Here is a 22,650-nt window from a genome sequence, read left to right as displayed (position 1 = left end):
GTGTGTATGCAATCTTAAAGCAAGTCTCAACTGTATGACCTACCTCACTGTTACCTACCCCTTTTCTGAAGGAAAGGAGACACTGAATCCTTTGAGTTTATAATATCACTATCACTGCTTCTATAGCCTAAAGAAAATTTATAAAATGCAAATTTGAGTCTTTCTTATTATTAAAATCTTGGACTTCCTGGGTGACACTAGTGATAAAGAACCTGCCAGCCAACACAGGAGACACAAGAGATGCAGGTTCAATCCCTGGGTTGGGAAGAGCCCCTGGAGAAGGGCATGGCAACCCACTCCAGTATTCTTGCCTGGAGAATGCCATGGACAGAGGACTCTAGTAGGTTACAGTCCAAAGGTTCGCAAAGAGTTGGACATGACTGAAACAACTTAGCACACACACACACACAGTATTATTAAAATCTTACAATAAAGGATGAACTATTTTTTGTGTTCCATGGGTGACGAATGGGAGAAAAAAAAAGTTCAATTTGTAAAGTATCTCAAGGGCCCAGAGGCTCATGAAATAGAGTAGGAATTAGAAGAAGGGAAAGCACCACCAAATTCAAGTGCCTAACAGTCATTTCTGGAGAAGGCGATGGCACCCCACTCCAGTACTCTTGCCTGGAAAATCCCATGGACACAGGAGCCTGGTGGGCTTCAGTCCATGGAGTTGCTAAGAGTCGGACACGACTGAGTGACTCCACTTTCACTTTTCTGCATTGGAGAAGGAAATGGCAACCCACTCCAGTGTTCTTGCCTGGAGAATCCCAGGGACGGGGAGCTTGGTGGGCTGCCGTCTATGGGGTCGCAGAGAGTCAGACAAGTGACTTAGCAGCAGCAGCAGCAGCAGCAACAGTCATTTCACACTCTTGATGATAGCTTGTCTAAAAGTTAAAAGAACTCTAGGTTCACCAAAGACTTTACAGATCATTACAGTGATCTGTAATATTGTCCTATTACTGTGTAATCTTGGAAAACTTAGTTTCCTCATCTATAAAAAACTCATTCATTCAACAAATATTCACTGAGTACCAACCACATGCCAGGCACTGTTCTAGGCAATGGGGATACAAAAGTGAACAAAACTGATTATAAGCTTCCGGGGAGCTTGTAATCAGGGCAGAGTTGAGGGCTGGTAAGACAGTACTAGCAGAAGGGACAGATGATAATAAAATACCCATTATTAGTGATATATTCCTCACACTTAAGTAGAAGATCAGGGGATAAAATATCCCCCCTGAGTTGTGAGGACTGAATGACAATACACATAAAGAGATTCGAGTACTGTCTGGTACACAGTAAGCCCTAAAGAAGGGCTAGCTGTGGATGTTATTTTTATGATTATTATTAGTCAGTTTTGAAGATGAGGAAATTCTAGATACCACAGAAATCCCTATGAATCCTGAATTTAGTTAGAATTTTACCTGTAAATGTGTAAGCTGAATTTCTTGTACTCCAGATCATTGCTCAGTCAAATTCCCCCTACAAACAGGGATACTGGTTCACACATGCTTTTGCAAGTATTAGGAGAATTACCTATTTGATAGATCCTAAAAACAATAAGACATTTAAGTGCAAAGTAGAGCCTCCTCCTGTATTTTATAGCAGAGCAAGGTAGTCATCTCCCATGCTACACTAAATTTAGGAGTCTATATTACCATGGAGGTCAGGTAACCAGCTGATGAGATAATGACACAGTAAGTTTTTCAGCTGTTTGTAAAAAAGATCTCACTCAGCACACTGCCCCCTCCCATTTTTTATCAAGACAAGGTAAAGCCTTTCAGGTGACTGTAAAAAGACCTGATTCACATCTCCAGCTCCCACATAGCTCTCCACCATCACCAAGGCAGTGGCGGCGGAAGGCTGGTGACCTGGCAACAATACTCCCTTGCCCTTCTCTTCTCCTGTCCCCATTCCACTCTTTTGTGACGTCTCTTTCTTTCCTCCTCTTAAGAATACACCAGACACGTCTTAAACAATTCCATAACCAAACAAACATGACATCACAAGAATTCTTCCCTGTAATTTGCCCTATTGTATTTTTATTCATAAAAATAACCAAAATTCAAAACTTTACATTACATTGATTAACGGTAGTGAATAGCACCCTGGATATACAAATGTTGTTGCTTAGTAACTAAGTCACGTCCGACTCTTTGCAACCTCATGGACAGCAGCATGCCAGGATTCCCTGTCCTTCACTCTCTCTTGGGAGTTTGCTCAAACTCATGTACATTGAGTTGATGATGCCATCAACCATCTCATCCTCTGTTGCCCCCCGCTCCTTCTGCCCTCGATCTTTCCCAGCATCTGGGATGTTGAGCAGAAAATTATTGTGCTTTAAATTTTTAATTAAAAAATTTTCTACAATGACTAAAGCTTTTGTAAGTACATTATAAATGAACACTTCTTTGGTAACAGATCTCATTAAGGAGAAGACACGTTGCACATAGGATTTTTACATGTAGAAGTCCAATCTTCAATCAGTAACAGACTTCTGTGGGACTTAGAGCAAGTAATTTAAGTCTCTGGGCCTCCATTTTCCCCCTATAATTTTCACTGGAGAAATTATGAAAAATCTGCAAGTAGTTATTCAACAAGTTAATTTCCTCATGTTAAAATAGGAACTATAATACTTTTCTACCTCAGTATATTACTGGGGACATCAAAAGAAATAACAAATCTTGAAATATGGAAGGCATTTTTGTTATATCAATTTGAGCTCTGTATCAGACAGGGTCTAATGAGGAAACAGAAACTACTTGAGGATTTAAAACAGAAGGGCTTCAATGCAGCGAACAGGTGAGGGCAGAAATGAGAACCAACGGGGGAACAGTGATGCAAATCAGAGGTTAGCATGGGAACAAGTCACTACCACCTCTGAACTGAGGGAAAAAACGAGGGAGTGTATTGCTACCCGTACCTAAGGCTGAGCTTACCTGGAAGAAGCTCAAAGCATATGGCCTGACTGCCAGAAGCAACAAGAGACGCTTCAGAAGCCACGCTACTCCTCCAACTTCCCAAAGCAGAGAGAAAGAAGGGAAAGCCCTGTCTTCTCCTTCCTCCCACCCTCCAGTCTCCTGCCAGTTCCCCTCACTTGCTAATCCAGCCAGAAACTGTGCTGACACCACAGCCTAGGAAGGAATGAAGCCCGCAAGGGTCTGCTCCTCACAATACTCAGCAGAGAAGGGAAGGGTGAGGAACGGACTTGAGGGCAAACAGCTCCAGGATCAGCAGAAATGCCACCTCTGCTCAGAAATATAAATGAGGATGAAGGAGGCAGAAACTAGACTGACTCAGCAGTCACCCAAGGGTACGTGCTAGAAGACAGCGTTATAAAAAAAATATTAAACTGCTACCTATCCAACAGGTTTGCCTCTCATGAACATAAACTGGGATGAGGAAGAAAGGAACAATTCATATAACAGATTATGGTTTTACTACATACCCTGTGTGCATGTGTGCTTAGCTGTGTCCGAATCTTTTCAATCCCATGGACTATAACCCTCCAGGCTCCTCTGTCCATGGCATTTTACAGGCAGTACTGGAATGGCTTGCCATCTCCTCCTCCATGGGATCTTCCCAACCCAGGGATCGAATCTGCATCTGTTGCATTGCGGGTGGATTCTTTACCACTCCACCACTGAGGAAGCCCTTACTATATACCCTAGATTATTTTAAACTATCTTACTTTCTAAAATCAAAACTTAATTCCCCATATTTATATATGATATTTTTATACATTTATATGGCTTACTTATATCTATAATAATATGAACACTAATTTATATATATATATAGTGCAAAGTGTTTTCTCCCTTATTATTCCACTGAATATTCCCATGAGGCTAGTGAGTCATACAATTTTGGGACTATTCACAAATGAGGAAATTAAGATTCCAGAGGTTAAGTGATTTGCCTATATTCAAGAGCTTATTAATGGGAGAGGCAGGGCTATATCCCAGGCCTCCAAATTACTCATTTAACCACAGCAAGTTTCTGTCCCAATTGTAAAGAACTTTCCAATTTTATACATTTTAACACTGGAAAGTCCTTTATAATTGGGATGAAACTTGGTGTAGTTAAATGAGTAACTTAGCAACACAAAATTAATAATGATATCAAAGTTTTCCTATTATCAAAAAAAGCAGAACAGGACTTTTGACATATTATGATAACAAGATTTTCAATTAAAAAAAAAATTAAAACAACCCTACATACATACAGTAAAAATAAAACTGAAAGGACAGAGAGAATATTAAAGACTCTGTCCATTCCTCCTCCTCGCTAGAAAGTGAGTTATTTTCTAAGGAATTTCTATGCATAATTAAGCATATGGGAAAGTGTACACATACACAAAGGGGATTATATTAATTGTATTTGGAAACTTTGCTCATATCTACTGAACTTAAGTACATCCTTCCCAGTGACCCAGCAATCCTGCTACTAAGTGTACATAAGTACAAATCCTGCTACATAAGTGTACCAAAAAAAACATACACTTTAAGGATGGCATTATGTGTAACATCTCAAAATGAAAGTATCCCAAATGTTCATTCCAAGTAAAGTGAATAAACTGGGCTATCAACCCATAATGCAATACTATGTTATAATGGAAAAAACAGCCATTATTGCATGCAACAAGATACATGAATACCAAAAAGATAATTTTGAGCAAAAAAGTCAGATACTGAAATGTATACACTGAATGATTCCATCCACTTATATAAAGTTCAAAAGTAGGTAAAACCCTAAATACCTAAGTAACCATCTTTGAGAGGAGTAGTTAATGACTGGTAGGGAGTATCCTGCCTGGAAAATCCCATGGGCGGAGGAGTCTGGTGGGCTGCAGTCCATGGGGTCGCTAAGAGTCGCTCTCACTGAGCGACTTCACTTTCACTTTTCACTTTCATGCGTTGGAGAAGGAAATGGCAACCCACTCCAGTGTTCTTGCCTGAAGAATCCCAGGGACGGCGGGGCCTGGTGGGCTGCTGTCTATGGGGTCACGCAGAGTCGGACACGACTGAAGCAACTTAGCAGCAGCAGCAGCAGGGGGTATGAGGGAGGCCTCTGAGATGTTGATGATGTTCTATAATTTAATCAAGATGGTGAGTACAAGGACTTCCTTGGTGGCACAGTGGATAAGAAAATCCGCCTGGCAATACAGAGAACACAGACTTGATCCCTAGTCCAGGAAAATTCCACATGTGGTGGAGCAACTAAATCTGTGTGCTGTAACTACTGAGCCCACTCACCCTAGAGCCGGAGCTCCACAATACGAGAAATCACTGCAGTGAGAAGCCCACACACAAGAACAGCTCCCCTCAACCAGAGAAAGCCTGCACAAAGCAATGAAGATCCAGTACAGCCAAAAATAAAATAATCAATGAATTAAAAATAAATACATACATTGGTTTTATGTTTAAAAAAAAGATGGTGAGTACATGGATATGTTCACTTTGTAAAAACGTATTAAGCTGTACAATTATAACATGTACTTTTCTGTATATATGGTATATGTTAATAAAAGTGTCAAGAATCAAATTAAACACCCCCTCAACCAAAAAGATTAATTTCTGCAATACCAATGCAGAAGAGGTGGGGGCACACAACTCAGTCTGAGGGTAAGGGTCATAACCTCCTAGACAAGACACAAAAAGCATTAACCATAAAGAAAAAAATTAATAAATCACCCTTCATCAAAATTAAAACTTCTGATGAAAAAAGGAGTAAAAAATGGCAGTGGCTAAAAGACAAAGAAAGGGAAAAGCCTCTGAAAATGTAACAACGGAACAAAAGAAAATCCGTGGACCAGAGTGAGAACTTCAGGTGAAACAAGCACACCCCCTTCTTGGCTAGCCCAATTTACATAGAGCAGGCTCAGCAAGGAGAAGACAAAACGTATAAAAAGAGAAGCAAGATGGATTGAGGCCTCTCCTTTGAGGCCGGCCCACTCTCACACCTCGAGGGTGTACTATCCTTTGCTTGCCAAATAAAACTCAGAACTGTAACCGAGTTGTAAAAAAAAAAAAAAAAAAAAACTGATCAAAAGATGCACTGCTGTATGACTTCATGACAAGAAGTTCAAGCACAGACAGACAAAATTTACTTTCAGGGACAGAAATCAGAACAATGGTTCCCTCTAGGGAACTGAAGGAAGTACTGACTGGGAAGGAGCTGGAAGAAACTTTCTGGGTGATAAAAATATTTAACTCATCCTAGCTGATGACTACATATGTTATTTGTCAAAATTCAAAAACTGGGCACCTAAAATTTGTAGATTTTACTATCATCGGGGAAAAATAAAAGTTGTATATAGTACCTTCTATTTAAATTAGAAGTTAACACTATTCCTCAAAAAAATCAAGTAAAATTACGTCATTAAGTGGAGCCAGCAATTCCACTTCAGAGTATATACCCAAAACAGCTGAAAGCAGGGAGCCCCTTTCTACAGTGCTGCTAAAATGCTTCCAAGGAAGTTAAGGCCACATTGCAATGAGGCCCTGAACAGCAGTGAGGTGGGCAGTCAGCCACTAACTGGGCACTTTCATCTTCATCTACTGGCCTCACCCCACACCACAATGAGATGACATTCAGTCACAGAGGGACAGATCAATGTTCTCATTAAAACTAACAGAAATGCCGAACACTTCCGGCAGGGCTCCAGCCTTGTCAACATGGGAAGCCTCATCTGCAATGTGGGGGCTGATGGATCTGCCCTACCAGGAAGTCCTGCCCCTCCACCATTGCTCTCCAGTTGAGAAGTGGAAGGCAAAGAAAGAAGAACAAGAGGAGTCCGGCGACAACATGAGCTTTTTGACTAAATCTCTTATGTAACACATTCAATAAAAAGCGAAGTCCTAGAAAAAAACATAAAAAAAGTAGGTACTCAAATGTATTTATTTATACATCAACATTCATGGCAGTGATACTAACAATAGTGAAAAGGTAGAAACAACCCGTAAGTCCATCAACAGATAACTGGATATACAAAATATTTACTGTGTGTACAAACAACAGAATATTATTTAGCCTTAAAAAGTAATGAAATCTGTTCAACAGGCTATAACACAGATGAATCTTGAAAATGTGCTAAGTGAAATAAGTCAGAAACAATATGATAAATGTTGCATAATTCTGCATATATGAATGCACTATCGAGAATATGCAAATTCACACAGACAGTATTGGCTTGGCTTGAAAAGTTCACTTGGTTTTTTCTGTATGATGGCGCTAGTTGCACTTAGTTGTCTTTAACGTCATTCAGAACAGTTCTGTTAGATTCTATTGTGACAACTGTCATATCAGCATGCATTTTTTTTAATTTATCAAAATTGGTGAATTTTTCTGTAGCCACTTTAATACTAAAGATGGAAGATAAAAAGGCAACATTTTTGGCATATTATGCTTTATTATTTTAAGAAAGGTAAAACCACAACTAAAACACAAAAAAAAAAGGTTTGTGCAGTGTATGAAGAAGATGACTAAATCAAACATGTCAAAATGGTTTGCAAAGTTTCATGCTGTAGATTTCTCGATAGATGATGCTCAGTTGGATATACCAATTGAAGTTGACAGTGATCAAATCAAGACATTGAGAACAATCATATCTATACCACGTAGGAGATAGCTGACATACTCAAAATATCCACGTCAAGCAATGAAAATCATCTGCACCAACTTGGTTATGTTAATCACTTTGATGCTTGGGTTCCCCATAAGTTAAGTGAAAAAAACTGACTGTATTTCCATTTGTGATTCTCTACTTAAACATAATGGAAACTTTCCATTTTTAAAACGAATATGACAAGCAACAAAAAGTGGATACTGTACAATAACATGGAATGGAAGAGATCATGGGGCAAGTGCAATCAACCACCAACAACCAGACCAAAGGCCAGTCTTCATCCAAAGAAGGTGATATGTTGTATGGTGGAACTGGAAGCGAGTCCTCTATTGATAAGCTCCTTCTGGAAAACCAAATGATGAATTCCAACAAGTACTGCTCCCAATTAGACCAAATGAAGGCAGCACTTGAAAAGTCTCCAGAATTAATCACTAGAAAATGCATAATCTTCCAACAGGATAAAACAAGACTGTATGTTTCTTTGATGACCAGGCAAAAACTGTCATGGCTTGGCTGAGAAGCTCTGAATCATCCACCATATTCACCAGGCATTGCACCTTTGGATTTCCATTTATTTCAGTCTTTACAGAAGTTTCTCAATGGAAAAAATTTCAATTTCCTGGAAGACTGTAAAAGGTACCTGGAACAGTTCTTTGCTCAAAAAGATAAAAAGTTTTGGGAAGATGAAATTATGAAGTTGCCTGAAAAATGGCAGAAGATAGTGGAACAAAACAGTGAATACGTTGTTTAATAAAGTTCTCGGTGAAAATGAAAAATGTAAAAGCCAGAGGAACTTTTTGGCCAAACCAATAGAGGATACCAGAGGCTAGAGGTGAAGGGAGATGGAGAGTTTATATTTAATGGTTAGAGAATTTGTTTGGGGTGCTAAAAAAGTTTTGAAAATAGATGATGGTGATGGTTGCACAACATGGTGAATGCCACTGATGCCACTGCATTGTACTTTTAAATGATTAAAGAAGCAAATGTTATGTGTGTTTTGCCACAATTTCTTAAAACTTCGTTTATTAAAAAATACTTTAAAAGCAAACCACAAGCTGAGACCAAGTTTCTCACATAGTAAATAGATTGTCTCAGATTGTAAATTAAATTCATCCTAGCCTATGCAGCCACTCCAAAATGAGTAAGGTCTTCAGTGAAGACTCCTTTAAGGAAGCAAATAAGCCCATGAAGTAAATCAGTTAACTCACCTCAACTGAAAGCCAGAAGAAAGTTTTCTGAGTTATCTGAGGTCATATCATGGGAGGAAAATGAAGAGGATGTAAGTAGCCCCACGTAGGATACTTTTTCTCAGAACCATCAAGTAGTTCTGTAAACAATTCCAAATAAGTTGCTTGTTGTTGAAAAAGTCCTAATATATTTAAGACAAGAATCCCAAATAAAAAGTTGTTTATCCCCTCCAGTGAGCTGGCACTCACTACCCTTAAGACTGGAGTCAAGCTAGGATATTGGCCTCTCAAGCTGAGGAGGGAAGGGTGTGGGAGACAACATCCAAACCCAGACTCAGAACTTCTTGGTTAAAATGCCATGGCTGCTGCTTGTTCAAATAAAGTCTCTCTGCCTGTTATTTCAACTTATGTGTGAAGTCCCCATGATAAACTTACCAACTTCCTACAGTCTACCTTCTACTGAAGTATCATACTCTTTAACTACAGCAGTGGTTCTCAATCAGGAGCAATTCTGTACCCTAGGGAACATTTGGAAATATCTGGAGACATTTCTGGTTGTCACAACTGGGTGCTACTAACATCTACTAAATAGAGATAAAGAATGCAGTGGCCATCTTGCAATATGCAGGACAGCTCCCCCAAGAAACAATTATCTTGACCAAAAAGTCAATAGTATCAAGATTGAGAAAATCTAGAGATTAAAAAGATATTTAGGATTTTTACAATTTTATTGAAGTATGTGTGTGTGCTGTCATGTCTGATTCTTTGCAACCTCATGGACTGTAGCCTGCCAGGCTCCTCTGTCCATGGAATTTTCCAGGCAAGAATACTGGAGTGGGTTCCCAGTTCCTACTCCAAGGGATCTTCCTCACCTGGGGATCAAATCCACTTATCTTGCATCTCCTGCACTGGCAGGTGGATTCTTTACCACTGTGCCATGTGGAAAGCCTCTTATTGAAGTATAGTTGATTTACAATGTTAATTTCTGCTATACAGCAAAGTGACTCATCTATATCTATCTATTCTTTCTCATATTCTTTTCCATAATGGTTTATCACGTGAAACCTTAGTGAAAGTCGCTCAGTTATGTCCGATTCTTTGCAACCCCATAGACTACACAGTCCATGGAATTCTCCAGGCCAGAATACTGGAGCAGGTAGCCATTCCCTTCTCCAGGGAATCTTTCCAACCCAGGGATTGAACCCAGGTCTCCCACATTGCAGGCAGATTCTTTACCAGCTGAGCCACCAGGGAAGTGCTCTCACAGACACAGAGAACAGACTTGTGGTTGCCAAGGGGCAGGGAAGTGAGGGAGGGAAGTATTGGGAGTCTGGAACTAGCAGATGCAAACTATTATATACAGGATGGATAAACAGGGTTCTACTGTATAGCGCAGGGAACTAAATCAATATACTGTGATAAACCGTTACCATGATTTTGAACAAAGTACTATGATTTTGTTTATACTAGATTTTCAATATGCTATGATATATACTGCTTCATATGCTAAATATATACCATTTCATATACTATGTTACATACTATTTCAACAAAATACTAGATTTTCAATATACTATAAACCTTTATCATAGCATACTGAATCTAGTTCCCTATGCTATACAGTAGAGCCTTGTTGTCTATCCATCCTGTATATTGTAGTCTGCATCTGCTTATTCCAATGCCCAATACTTCCCTCCCTCACTTCCCTGCCCCTTGGCAACCACAAGTCTGTTCTGTGTCTGTGAGTACGCTTCTGTTTCATAGACACATCCATTCGTGCCATATTTTAGATTTCACGTGTGTGATATCATATGGTGTTAGTCTTTCTCTTCCTGACTTACTTCGTTTAGTATAACAATCTCTAGGTCCACCCATGTTGCTGCATTTTCTCATTCTTTTTAATGGCTGGTAATTTTCTGTGTGTGTGTACACATATATATATGTGTACACACACACACACAACATCTTTATTTAGTCATCTGTCAATAACATTTAGGTTCGTTACATGTCTTGGCTTGGTAAACAGTGCTGCTATGAACACAGGGAAGCATGTATCTTTTTGAATTAAGAGTTTTGTCTATGTATATGCCCAGGAATGGAACTGCTTGATTATATGGCAACTCCATTTTTAGTTTTTTTGAGGAACCTCCATACTGTATTCCATAGTGGCTGCACCAATTTACATTCCCACCAACAGTGTAAGAGGGCTCCCTTTTCTCCACACTCTCTCCAGGATTTACTATTTGTAGGCTTTTTAATGATGAAGACTCTGATCAGTGTGAGGCAGTACCTCATAGTTTTGATTTGCATTTCTCTAATAATTAGTAATTAGGAGCATCTTAACATGTGCCTGCTGGCCATCTGTGAGACATCTAAAGATTGCACAGTGAAATATGGAAGCTTTCTGTTCAAAATACTACCCTGATTTTTAATTTGTCAAAGTTCACTAATCCTTAGGGCTGATTTTTTTCCCTGTTTTCTTTATACTTCCCTATGTTTTCCAAATTTCTATAAGCTTATGCTGATTTTCTCATTAGAAATTAAAAGATGCTTACTCCTTGGAAGGAAAGTTATGATCAACCTAGACAGCAATATTAAAAAGCAGAGACATCACGTTGCCAACAAAGGTCCATCTAGTCAAGGCTATGGTTTTTCCAGTAGTCATGTATGGATATGAGAGTTGGACTATAAAGAAAGCTGGCTGCCGAAGAATTGATGCTTTTGAACTGTGGTGTTGGAGAAGACTCTCGAGAGTCCCTTGGACTGCAAGGAGATCCAACCAGTCCATCCTAAAGGAGATCAGTCCTGGGAGTTCATTGCAAGGACTTATGTTGAAGCTGAAACGCCAATACTTTGACCACCTGATGTGAAGAGCTGACTCATTGGAAAAGACCCTGATGCTGGGAAAGACTGAGGGCAGGAGGAGAAGGGGACGACAGAGGATGAGATGGTTGGATGGCATCATCAACTCAATGGACATGGGTTTGGGTAGACTCCAGGAGTTGGTGATGGACAGGGAGGCCTGGCGTGCGGCAGTTCATGGGGTTGCAAAGAGTCAGACATGACTGAGTGACTGAACTGAACTGAATTGAACTATATTTATATATGAATCACACCTCTGACACTATGCAATACAATGGTATTGCAAATGTGTAAAATGGTTGCCCAAAGGCAAAGCAATCTTAGCTGATTAACAGAAAGATCCAAATCAACAGATTTTATCTTCCAGACATTTCACTTGGCCCTGTTCACATCATACCTGGAATATTCTATTTAGTTCTAAACGCTCTACTTCCAAGATGGCCAACAAATTTCACTATAGAGCCAAAGCAATAATGGCAAAAGAGTTCTAAACTCCCACATGGAAGAGCTAAAACTGGATATGTTTAACCTTCAGAAGGATGGGCCTAGGGAATACACACTGCACTTTAATTATTTGCTTATATTCCCTATGCCCTGAAGACTGTCAATTCCCTGAGGGCAGAATCCATGCCCTATTTATCTGTGCATTCCAAATACCTATCACTTACTGGTCTTGGAACCTGCTAAGTACTCACAGGTATGAGGGGTTCAAGAACAGGAAAAACTAAACTTTAATACCAGAAACCAGAAAGTGGTTGCTCTGCAGTGGGGAAGGGAGGAAGAACTGATTGGAAAGGGCACTATGCTGCTGCCAAGTCGCTTCAGTCGTGTCCGACTCTGTGCGACCCCATGGACTGCAGCCCACCAGGCTTCTCCGTCTATGGGATTCTCCAGGCAAGAACACTGGAGTGGGTTGCCATTTCCTTCTCCAATGCATGAAAGTGAAAAGTGAAAGTGAAGTCGCTCAGTCATGTCTAACTCTTAGCGACCCCATGGACTGCAGCCTACCAGGCTCCTCCGTCCATGGGATTTTCCGGGCAACAGTACTGGAGTGGGGTGCCATTGCCTTCTCCCAAAGGGCACTATGGCACTGCTTAATTTTTTAGCATACTTGTCAATATGTCCCTTTTCCAATAGCTATAAACTTTTCATCTCATTAGCCTGAATTGGGCATGGGCCAATTCTTGATTGGTGTATACTAATTACAATTTTCCTGGACTGGAAGTCAACTGAACCACACGACATGACCCTGGAGGAAGTATGGAAAGAATACTGGAGGGATGATTACAATACCACAAGTCCCAAATCACCCTACTGATTAAATGAACAGATATCACAGCAAGAAGATGCTCATGTCCAGAAATGGTGTTTAAAATATTAGCAGTGGGGACTTTCCTGGTGGTCCAGTGGGTAAGATTCCCTGCTCCCAAATGCAGGGGCCCTTTGATCCCCGGTCAGGGAACTGGATCCCACATGCCAGAACTATAGATCCTGCATGCCACAACTAAGACCCAGTCCAGCCAAATAAATACACACAAATATAAAAAAAAAATTAGCAATGATGTTAGACATTGGCAGAATTCATCTAAATTTCACAAATAATCTACATTGTAGATGTACTGTTCTTTCAGTGAAAACTGTTTTCCAAAAAAAAAAAAAAAAACCCTTTGAAAATAAATTCCTGAAAGTTAATATTTTCCAACAACTTGTATTATAATTTCAAAGAATAACAGAAACAGAAATGCCCCAAGTAAACACTTTATTAACAAAATCAAAACTCTGAGCAAACAACAGGAGAACGAATGCTGCAAAACGGCATATAGCCTGGTGACTGTAACTCGGGTATGCAAACAAGAGCAACACACAAGACCCTGGGCAACGCACACCCTTCCATGTTTCCTCATCTAGCAGATAATAAATAAATGAATAAACAATAAAACAGATGGTCTCTCCTGCTAAACAAAAAGTTCAGGTATAGTCTAAGGCCTAGGAAGTAGATAAGACACCCAGTCCTTTAAAACTGGGTGAACGTGGAGGAAGAGCCAGTATAGTTACTGACAAACGGGATGCAAACCCTCCTAAGATTTCCTAGGTTAACAAATGAAGAAATCTTATTCCTCTATATAGTACGTACCTCTATGGGATTTTATTTTTTAAATTAATTAATTTTATTTTTTGCTGCATCTCACAGCATCTTACCCCGATCAGGGATCTAACCTGGGCCCCTGGCAGTGAAAGCGCTAAGTCCTCACCAAGTTAGGCTTCCCAGACTTTTTATAAAACCTCACACTTATTCAACACACATATACATGAGATTATTTGAGGCCTGATCTATACTACAGGAACTTTATAGTGGTTTTTCCACAAGTAGAAAGTTAGTACACATTTATATATTAAAATAAAACCCCATTTAAACATACTTTTAGGTAAAATCAATCCCCTAATATCTAACAACTTCACAAAATGAAAGCTAGATATGGCAGAATAGAATCAATAAGACAGAAAAATCTGTGCAAATATACAGATGCAATGAAATCATATACAGACCTTTTTTCAGCACGGGTTTTTGAGATTCAGCAGACACAGGAAGCTGAGTTTTCTGAAATGAAGAAGCCTATGTTAAAGTACCACCATAAATCTTGCTAGCTTAAAGAAGCATTCAAATAAAAATCATCAGCTCTCCAATCATGCAAGTAATCTATTAACTGCATAAAAGTACAAAGAATTATTTTGAATATGGTTTAAAAACCAAATGTCAAGTTGCACTTTTGCTGTCCCAATTATTAATAATGCATAATGCATATTTATTGTATATACTTACAATGTGCATTTATTATACAGAACTGTAATGCATGATATAAAGTATACAAATAAATGTGTTAAGTTCTTAGAATATTAGTATTATAAAACATATTAGTATTACACTCAATGCTATACTGATTTGCACCAAAACCAAAAAAATCACAATTTTGATAAGAGGAAGCCTATAAAGTCATCTACACAGAGATGATCGAGCACTCAATTCTAGGATGGAGTATTTTTACAAAGCCATTATTTAATATCATAGACACACTATTTTATACTATAACTTGGCAGAAAATCTTCAAATGAATTTTTTTGTTTAATCTGCCTCCCATGTTGTGTGTAAGAAGCTTCCCGAGTGGCACTAGCGGTAAAGAACCTGCCTGCTGATGCAAGGTATAAGTAAGAGATGCAGGCTCAATCTGGGTTAGGAAGAATCCCTGCAGGAGGCCATGGCCACCCACTCCAGTATTCTTGGCTGGAGAATCCCATGGACAGAGGAGCCTGGCAGGCTGCAGTTCAGAGGGTCGCACAGAGTCGGACATGACTGAAACGACAGCATGCATGCATGTTGTACATAAGCAAAAATAATGGCTGAAAATTTCCAGAAGTAATGAGACATGCGAATCTTTAGATTCTGGATGCTCAACCAATTCTAACCAAGTTAAATGAAAATAAATTCACACTTAGATACATCATAGGACCTCGCCAATGACAATAAGTTCTTAAAACCAGCCAAAGGAAAAAACGTATCACCAGATTATCTGCAACAAAACGACAATTAGACTGACAGGTGACTTCTCAACAATTAAAAACAGAAGATATCATTGACATTCTAAGAATAATTAGAATTAGTACCTTACCCAAGAGTAAAGTACTAAGTGAATACTAACCTAGACATGAGATCAGCAAACTATGGCTCACAGGTCAAATCCAGCCTTTTGCTATATGGCCTGCAAGCTAAGAATGATTTTTACATTTTTCATATTAAAAACAATTTTAATATTTTAGAACACATGAAAATTATATAAAATTCAAATTTCAGTGTCTACAACCAAAATGTTATCAAAACAGTTACACTCACATGTTTACATATTCCCTATGAATGATCTCCACTATAAGTGCACAATTGACTTACTTGTGACAGAGAATATATGGCCCATGAAGCTCAAAATATTTACAACTGGCCCCCTAAAAAACAGTTTCTCAACTCCCAACCTGAACTTTTACACCAATCAAAACTAACATTCAAGAACGGCAAAATTTAAGTCTTTCAGACAAAATTTAAGTTTTTATAATGCCTAAATAAATAGTTAATGAACATACATTAGGAAAAAGGAAAATAATCTCAGAAGCAAGGAGTGAACAACTAAAGGAACTGGTAAAATATGGAAGTATTAGCATCTACTTACTGCATAAAACAAACAAAAAGTATAATTTGTGGGGCTGAACTGAGATATACAAAAACTAAAAAACTGAACAATGGCATAATTGGCAGAAAGCAATGGGTAATAAAACATTTGATGATCCCTATATTATTCAGGTTTAAATATGAACTTTAAGTTAAATATATATTATTTAAAAAATCTGAGTACTTTGTTAAGGAAGATGAAAGTCAGAATAGGAGAAAAAAATGAAATTCTCTAGTTAAAAGACAGATTGCCAGAATTGTTTTTTTTTAAATCTAGATATACGCTATTTTGTATAAAGAAACATCTAAAACAAAAGGGCAAAGGAAAACAAAGTAAAAGGGAGAACACATACGCCAAAAATACAGAAGCAAAAAGAGAAAGTAGCAATATTAACATTTAGACAAAAGAGACTTCAAGAAAAAAGCTTCATTAGGAAAACGAAAACAAAACAGATTGAAAACTAATGTGGAAAGGGCAAATTTTAAAGCCTTTAAAAAAAATACATAGGGTAGGGAAGTCTTCAACAAGATATAAAAGCATAAATCAATTAAGAAAAGACATAAACATTCAACTACATTGCAATTAATAACTTCTGGGGACTTCTCTGGTAGTCCAGTGGTTAGGACTTGGTGATTTCAGTGCTGAGGCCTCAGGTTCAGCCCCAGTCAGGGAACTAAATAAGACCTCTTGAGCTGCACAGCATAGCCAAAAATAATAGCTTCTGTTCCAAAAAGGAAGCAAAGAATGAAGACTGAGGGAAGATATATGCAATACAAAACAAAGCCAAAAAAGACAAGTAACAGGCAGTAACTGTAGGTATTACAAGTCAGTAAGAAAAACAAATATTGAGGTAGAAAATTAAATAAAACACAAGACCTAGGCATTGCAGAGAAAAGGAAATGGAGACAACCAACAATACTAATACTAATCAAGGAAATGTAAATTACTCTCGTTTAAGATTTCATATCCACCATGTTGACAGAATTTAAAGCTGTAAATATAACACGGATGTGAGCAATGAGAACTGGTGGTACAAGCATCAATAGCTACAATCATCTCAAAATTTCCCATAAGCTATAAAGTTAAAGATGGATGTAGCCCATAAACCAGCAATCAATCCATTTCTAGGAATACTCTGGGGGAAACTCTTACATCAGGAGACATATATAAAAGTGTTCATAGCCAGGTCTGAGATACTAATAAATTTTGCATCCTTAGTACTTAAGTTGCCTTGCCCTAGTCCTGGCCCTGTTCACAGCAGCATTTTTTTTTTCTTTTAATTAAAAACCAGAAGGGAAAAAAACACAAAACATTGAACTCACAGAAACAGAAAAAAGTGCTTGCCAGGTGTTATAGGATGAATATGGTCTAAGGATCTAATGCATAACATGGTGACTATATTTAATAACACTGTACTGAATAACTGAAATTTGCCAAGAGAATAGAATTTAACTGTCCTCATACACAAAACAGGTGATGGGTGTGTTAATTAACTCAATGATGAGAATCCTTTCACTGTGTGTGTGTGTGTATATGAAATCATCACGTTGTATATTATAAATACGTAAAAATTTTATTTGTCAATTATACCTCAATAAAGGTGAAAAAAATCAGAAATAACCCAAATCTCTATCTAACAGAATGGACAAATTGTAGCATTTCCCTGTAAGAAGATACCTCATAGCTTTAAAAAATGAAGAAACAAATAATTTTTTTTAAAAAATCAATATATTATTTAAAGATATTAAGTATGATAAAAGCTATACTTAAAACCAAAGAATAACATAAAATTAAGGAATGAGATCATTTCTGGTAAAAAAAAAAAAAAAAGAGGAAAATGCAGCAGGAAAGAGACATTTAGGTAAGTTTTTAATGACTCATTTCTTAACATGTGAAGTATAAGTTTTCATTATAGAGTTGACATTTAAACAACAAGGGTTTGAATTCTGAGGGTCCACTTATATACAGATTTTTTTCAATAGTAAAAATATTAAATATTTAAACTTGTGTATAATTTATATATTAAATACTTAATATTTATATATATTGAATATTTTTAGTAAAAATTTTGAGTATATTTCAGTAGTAAAAATATAAACATATCCCAAGACTGGTTAAATCTACAGATGCAAGGGAGCTAGGGATAGACAGGGCCACTGTAAATTAGACTTAGATTTTCAACTGTGCAGACAATAAGTGCCCCAATCCCCACTGTATTCAAAGATCAATAGCACTGCTCTTTAAAACTTTTAATAACCTTTTATTCTTTCAGACCAACCAAAAAAGACCTCAAAATAAAAAAGAATTTATAATGTTCTTTTAGTTATTTTATTATCTTGATAGAACAAACATAGAACTCTTAACTAATAAACGAAACAATCCATTTTTAAATGGGCAAAAGACTTGTAGAGACACTTAAAAAAGATATGGATGAATAAGCACATAAAAAAGTATTCAATACCATTATTCATTAGGGAAATACAAATTAAAATCACAATAACCACTACTACACATCCACTAGATGAGCTAAATTCAAAAAGGTTGCCAATACCAAGTGTTAGCAAGGATGTGAAAAAACTGAATTCCTCATACACTGCTCATAGAAATGTTAAATAGTATAGTTTAGCCACTTAAGGAAACAGTTTTAGGTTTTGTTTCTTTTTAAAGCATAAGCTTACCAAATAACATAGCAATTACTCTCCTAGAGAAATGAAAACACAGGCATGCCAAGACTTGTATGCCAATAGTCATAGTGACATTATTCAAATAGCCAAAAACAGGAAACAATCTAAATATCCATCAATTCTGCTTAGAAATAAAAAGTTACAAACTTTTACTGTTATTACACACAATATGAATGAACCTCAAAATACATGCTAAGTGATTCCATTACACGAAACTGTAGAAAAAGCAAAACTGTGCAAACAGAAAGCAGATTAGCCATGTGCTGGCGTTAGGAGTATACCTGTAGTTAGGTCTTAAGGGAACTTTCTTGAGAGATGGACATAAGTGAATGGTAGTGACAGCTGTGCAACTATATAAATTTACTAAAACTGATCAAACTGTACACTTAAAATAGGTAAATTTTATGGTATGCGTATTATACCTCAACAAAGCTGGCTAAAGAACCCCCAATTTTTTTTATCTAAATGGGACTTTTTTAACTTTGGGGAACATATTAATTAGAGAGTCTTAAATAGTCAGAAAGCCCTTTCATGAATCAGCAGTGCTTCTTTCTGCACAAAGTAGAATTAAAATAAATTACAATTTTTTGAGGAGTCTCTTTCTCAAAAGATCTTCCAGGACATTCTGCAATACAAAGGATTCTCTTAGCCCATTCAATCTCATTCATAACTGGGAGATATATATAGTAAGTTCCTTACTTTTTTTTGATTCCTTCTTCATCTTTAAGTAGCTCTATGATTATGTATTCATCTAACATTCATGTTAGATGATATATGCTATGCACTATATTTGAGCAAGTAGTAGCAACTAGTAATTCTTGCTTTCTGTTCTGAAAGGTTTAATCTTGTAATTTACAGGAAGAATGATGGGTATTTACACAAACACACCAAAAAAAAAAACAAAACAGGAATTAGGGAGTTATAAAAATGTTTTTAGGTATAAAGCAAGGAAACCAGTTATTCACTTGTTTCGTTAAGCTCTCTAAACTATTATATATTCTTAAATAAGACAGAAATATCAGTCCCCAGTTCTCCTAAGGAACAAGTAATAATCCTCAGTAGTTTCAGTAGCATATTAGAATTTCTCTGTGTCCCACACTGGACTAGTCATACTTCATTTTGCTGGGATGTCTCCTAGCCTCAAGGTCTTTGCTGTAGAATTCTTAGATTTTTCCTTACAAATGTGTTCAAAATTCTGAATTTTAAGTCTTTTCGTCTTCTTTCCTCCTCTATAAACGCATATCTACAGATCTACACGTTTTTCCTTTGCATCACAAATTAACATCACACAAAATATCCCTGTTAACAACAGGCCCAACATGGAGTCATGTTTGTTTGCTAAGCCCCAAGTCACCAAATCGAAGCTTAGTTTCAGCTCTCCCAGAAATGGAATCTTAAATCAATCAGGGGTCCTCTGATCAGCACTAGTTGTATACTATAACTGACAGACCTCTGCCATCCCCTGAAGGAAAGTGCACCTTGCCATAACCAACCCTCCTTTTGTCTATAACTTCCTTGTTTCTGCTCCCTTTTGCCTATAAGTATTTTATTTTGTACAGCTCCTCAGAGCTCCTTTCTGTCTCCTAGACTGGATGCTACATCACTGAATAAACCAATATAATTTTTAAAATTTACTCTGAATTTTCTTTAACACCCCACTCCACAACTAGTTTTTACTTAAATGTACACCACAGAAATCCCTCCACATCAACAATATATAGTTTGGACATTCTTTTTAATGGCTGCATAATATTCCTTGGTATGGGAATATCAGAAGTCATCCATTACCCTGCTAATGGGAATTCACTGTTTCCAGCTTTTTGCCACTATAAACAGTACTGCAAGGAACACCAGTGGACCAGGTGCTTACGGTTTGCTTTTATTTCAATATGATACAGGTGGAGTGGCATGGCTGCTGCTGCTGCTGCTGCTGCTGCTGAGTCGCTTCAGTCGTGTCCGACTCTGTGCGACCCCATAGACGGCAGCCCACCAGGCTCCTCCGTCCCTGGGATTCTCCAGGCAAGAACACTGGAGTGGGTTGCCATTTCCTTCTCCAGTGCATGAAAGTGAAGAATGAAAAGTGAAGTAGCTCAGTCGTGTCCAACTCGAGCGACCCCATGGACTGCAGCCTACCAGGCTCCTCCGTCCATGGGATTTTCCAGGCAAAAAGTACTGGAGTGGGGTGCCACTGCCTTCTCCGGTGGCATGGCTAGGTCCTTTTAATTCTATTACAAGATGCCATATAATTTCCAAAAAGGGGAGAAATTCAAATTTCCATTCAGCCCTAACCTGAAAGATGAGTTATTATAAATGTAACACTGCTAGCAATAAATTTGATAATAATGAAAATGATTAACTTGCAGCCAAAGTGCTAAATCATATCAAAATAAACCATTCTCTTTAATACACTACCAGGGATTCAAAAGTATAGGACAATTCTGCCATCACACTCATATTCTGTTCATGAATACCGACCCACACCTACAATGAGCACTGAAGAATAAGCTATATTTGCAGCAATGTCATGTTGCCCTGTATACCTTACACTTAAGATTATGCAGCTTAAGTTATCATGTTTTCAATGTCTAAATTCTAAGAACATTAATAACGCTTTTAATTTTGTTTTTAATTCGCAGCTTAATAAATTGCTTTGGGCCTCATGGTTTGTATACAGAGTTTTCTCATTATACTAAAATAATGTGATTTCTCTTAAGACAGACTAGAAAACAAACAAACCCCCGACAGGTATTACTGGCCGTGCTCCTCAGCAGCCAAAACTAAGGCATAAAACAGTCTGTCAAAGACTGCTATTTTGCCTCCTGTATTTTTAAAAAGGACAATAAATTCCGGGTGGGGTCACAAAAAAGTTGGACACGACTTAGCCACTAAAATAACAACAAATAAGTCATTTTAACAAATCCGCAGAACATGCTTGGAAATTTAACATTAAAACAAGGGAAACAAAGCTTCACACTTGGAACTCGATAGAAATTAGAGCCAATTGTGAATTTACGCCTCCAAAATAACTACTACTGGGTCATCCTGAATTCAACTGAGTTACTCTGTATTAGCAGTTTCGTGGAATTTAATCAACGCTTAACTCAGACCAGCTGAATTCCTATATTTGCCAAACCACGGTCCCGACCCACGCACTAGAAAGCTTTCAGGATTTGCCTCACTGCCTAATCCAGAGATTAACAGGAAATGTCTGCACAGGTGAGAGTGCTTCCTTCCCTAACCTCGTAAGACAGAAAGCATGGGGCGAGTAAAAAAGCCTTTTCTGATGAAAACCTCACTTCTCTGTCCGGAGCACTCCAAGAGCAACCCCAGTCCTAGCACAGGCCCAGTAACTGGAAAGATCTCAGCCGGGACCCAGGCCGAGCAGTTCCCCGGAACCCGACCGCGTCACCCGGCCCGACCCGAGGTGGTCTGGCCCAGCCCCGCATTTCTCCAGCGGCCGCTACGTGGGACACAGGCCACCCGCCTACCCGCCTACCCGCCTCTCCGCTCTGCTCAGCCCGGCCCGACCCGGCCCGACCCTGCCCAAACGCAACCCCGGCCGGAGGCCCACACACGAAACAGAATCTCGAAGCTCACCGCAGACAGTTTCTCTTCAGCCATCTTAGCTCCGCCCACCGTTGCGAGGCCGGAAGTTGACGGTTTCCCAGACGACCAGGCAAACGGAACTCGTAGGACTGGGGAAGAGGGGAGGGGCCGAACAGGGAAAGAAGTAGATCGCCGAGCAGAAGGGTTTGCCTGGGAGGTTGAGGATCTTCTACAATGTCGGAACGGGTCTAGCGTTTCCGTTCGGTCCACTTGGCTCTAAAGGAGCCAGTGAGGCGATGCGCAGCCAGTCGTCGCCTTCGTCCCGGCCAGCCCCTACCGCCTTCACGCCCCTGTGTGGACGTTCCTTGAGAAACCCCGACAGCGCTGGGTACAGCCACTCCTGGCCCTGCCCAGCTTTGACGCCACCCAGCGTTTATTTCAAGCCGCCTTCTGGGAGTCCCGGCTCCCAAGCCCAGACCCTACAGACCCTACGGCTGAGAACCTCATTTTCGTCTTACGTAAAAATT

The 22,650-nt window shown here is 38.7% G+C and overlaps 1 protein-coding gene across 5 annotated transcripts in view; it reads right to left on the bottom strand.

The window, feature by feature from the left end:
• The window catches only part of BBS4 (Bardet-Biedl syndrome 4), a 45,829-nt gene extending 23,438 nt beyond the window's left edge, over positions 1 to 22,391 (bottom strand). Inside the window, exons 1-3 of one of the 5 annotated variants that reach the window (XM_061430288.1) lie at positions 22,175 to 22,211; positions 14,227 to 14,278; positions 1,428 to 1,485 (exon numbers count right to left, since the gene is read on the bottom strand). In XM_061430288.1, coding sequence (XP_061286272.1) covers positions 1,428 to 1,467 — 40 coding nt within the window. In that variant the 5' untranslated portion in view covers positions 1,468 to 1,485; positions 14,227 to 14,278; positions 22,175 to 22,211. Of the gene's footprint in view, positions 1 to 1,427; positions 1,498 to 14,226; positions 14,279 to 22,174 lie in introns of those variants that run through there. The other 4 variants (XM_061430291.1, XM_061430292.1, XM_061430290.1 and 1 more) reach the window with 4 other exon arrangements.
• Between the last annotated feature and the right edge of the window lie 259 nt (positions 22,392 to 22,650).

This window comes from Bos javanicus, chromosome 10, assembly GCF_032452875.1.
Source record: "Bos javanicus breed banteng chromosome 10, ARS-OSU_banteng_1.0, whole genome shotgun sequence".
NCBI lineage: Eukaryota > Metazoa > Chordata > Mammalia > Artiodactyla > Bovidae > Bos > Bos javanicus.
The sequence above is the reverse complement of the archived record's forward strand: the minus strand, read 5'-3'. Positions and strand labels throughout refer to the sequence as shown.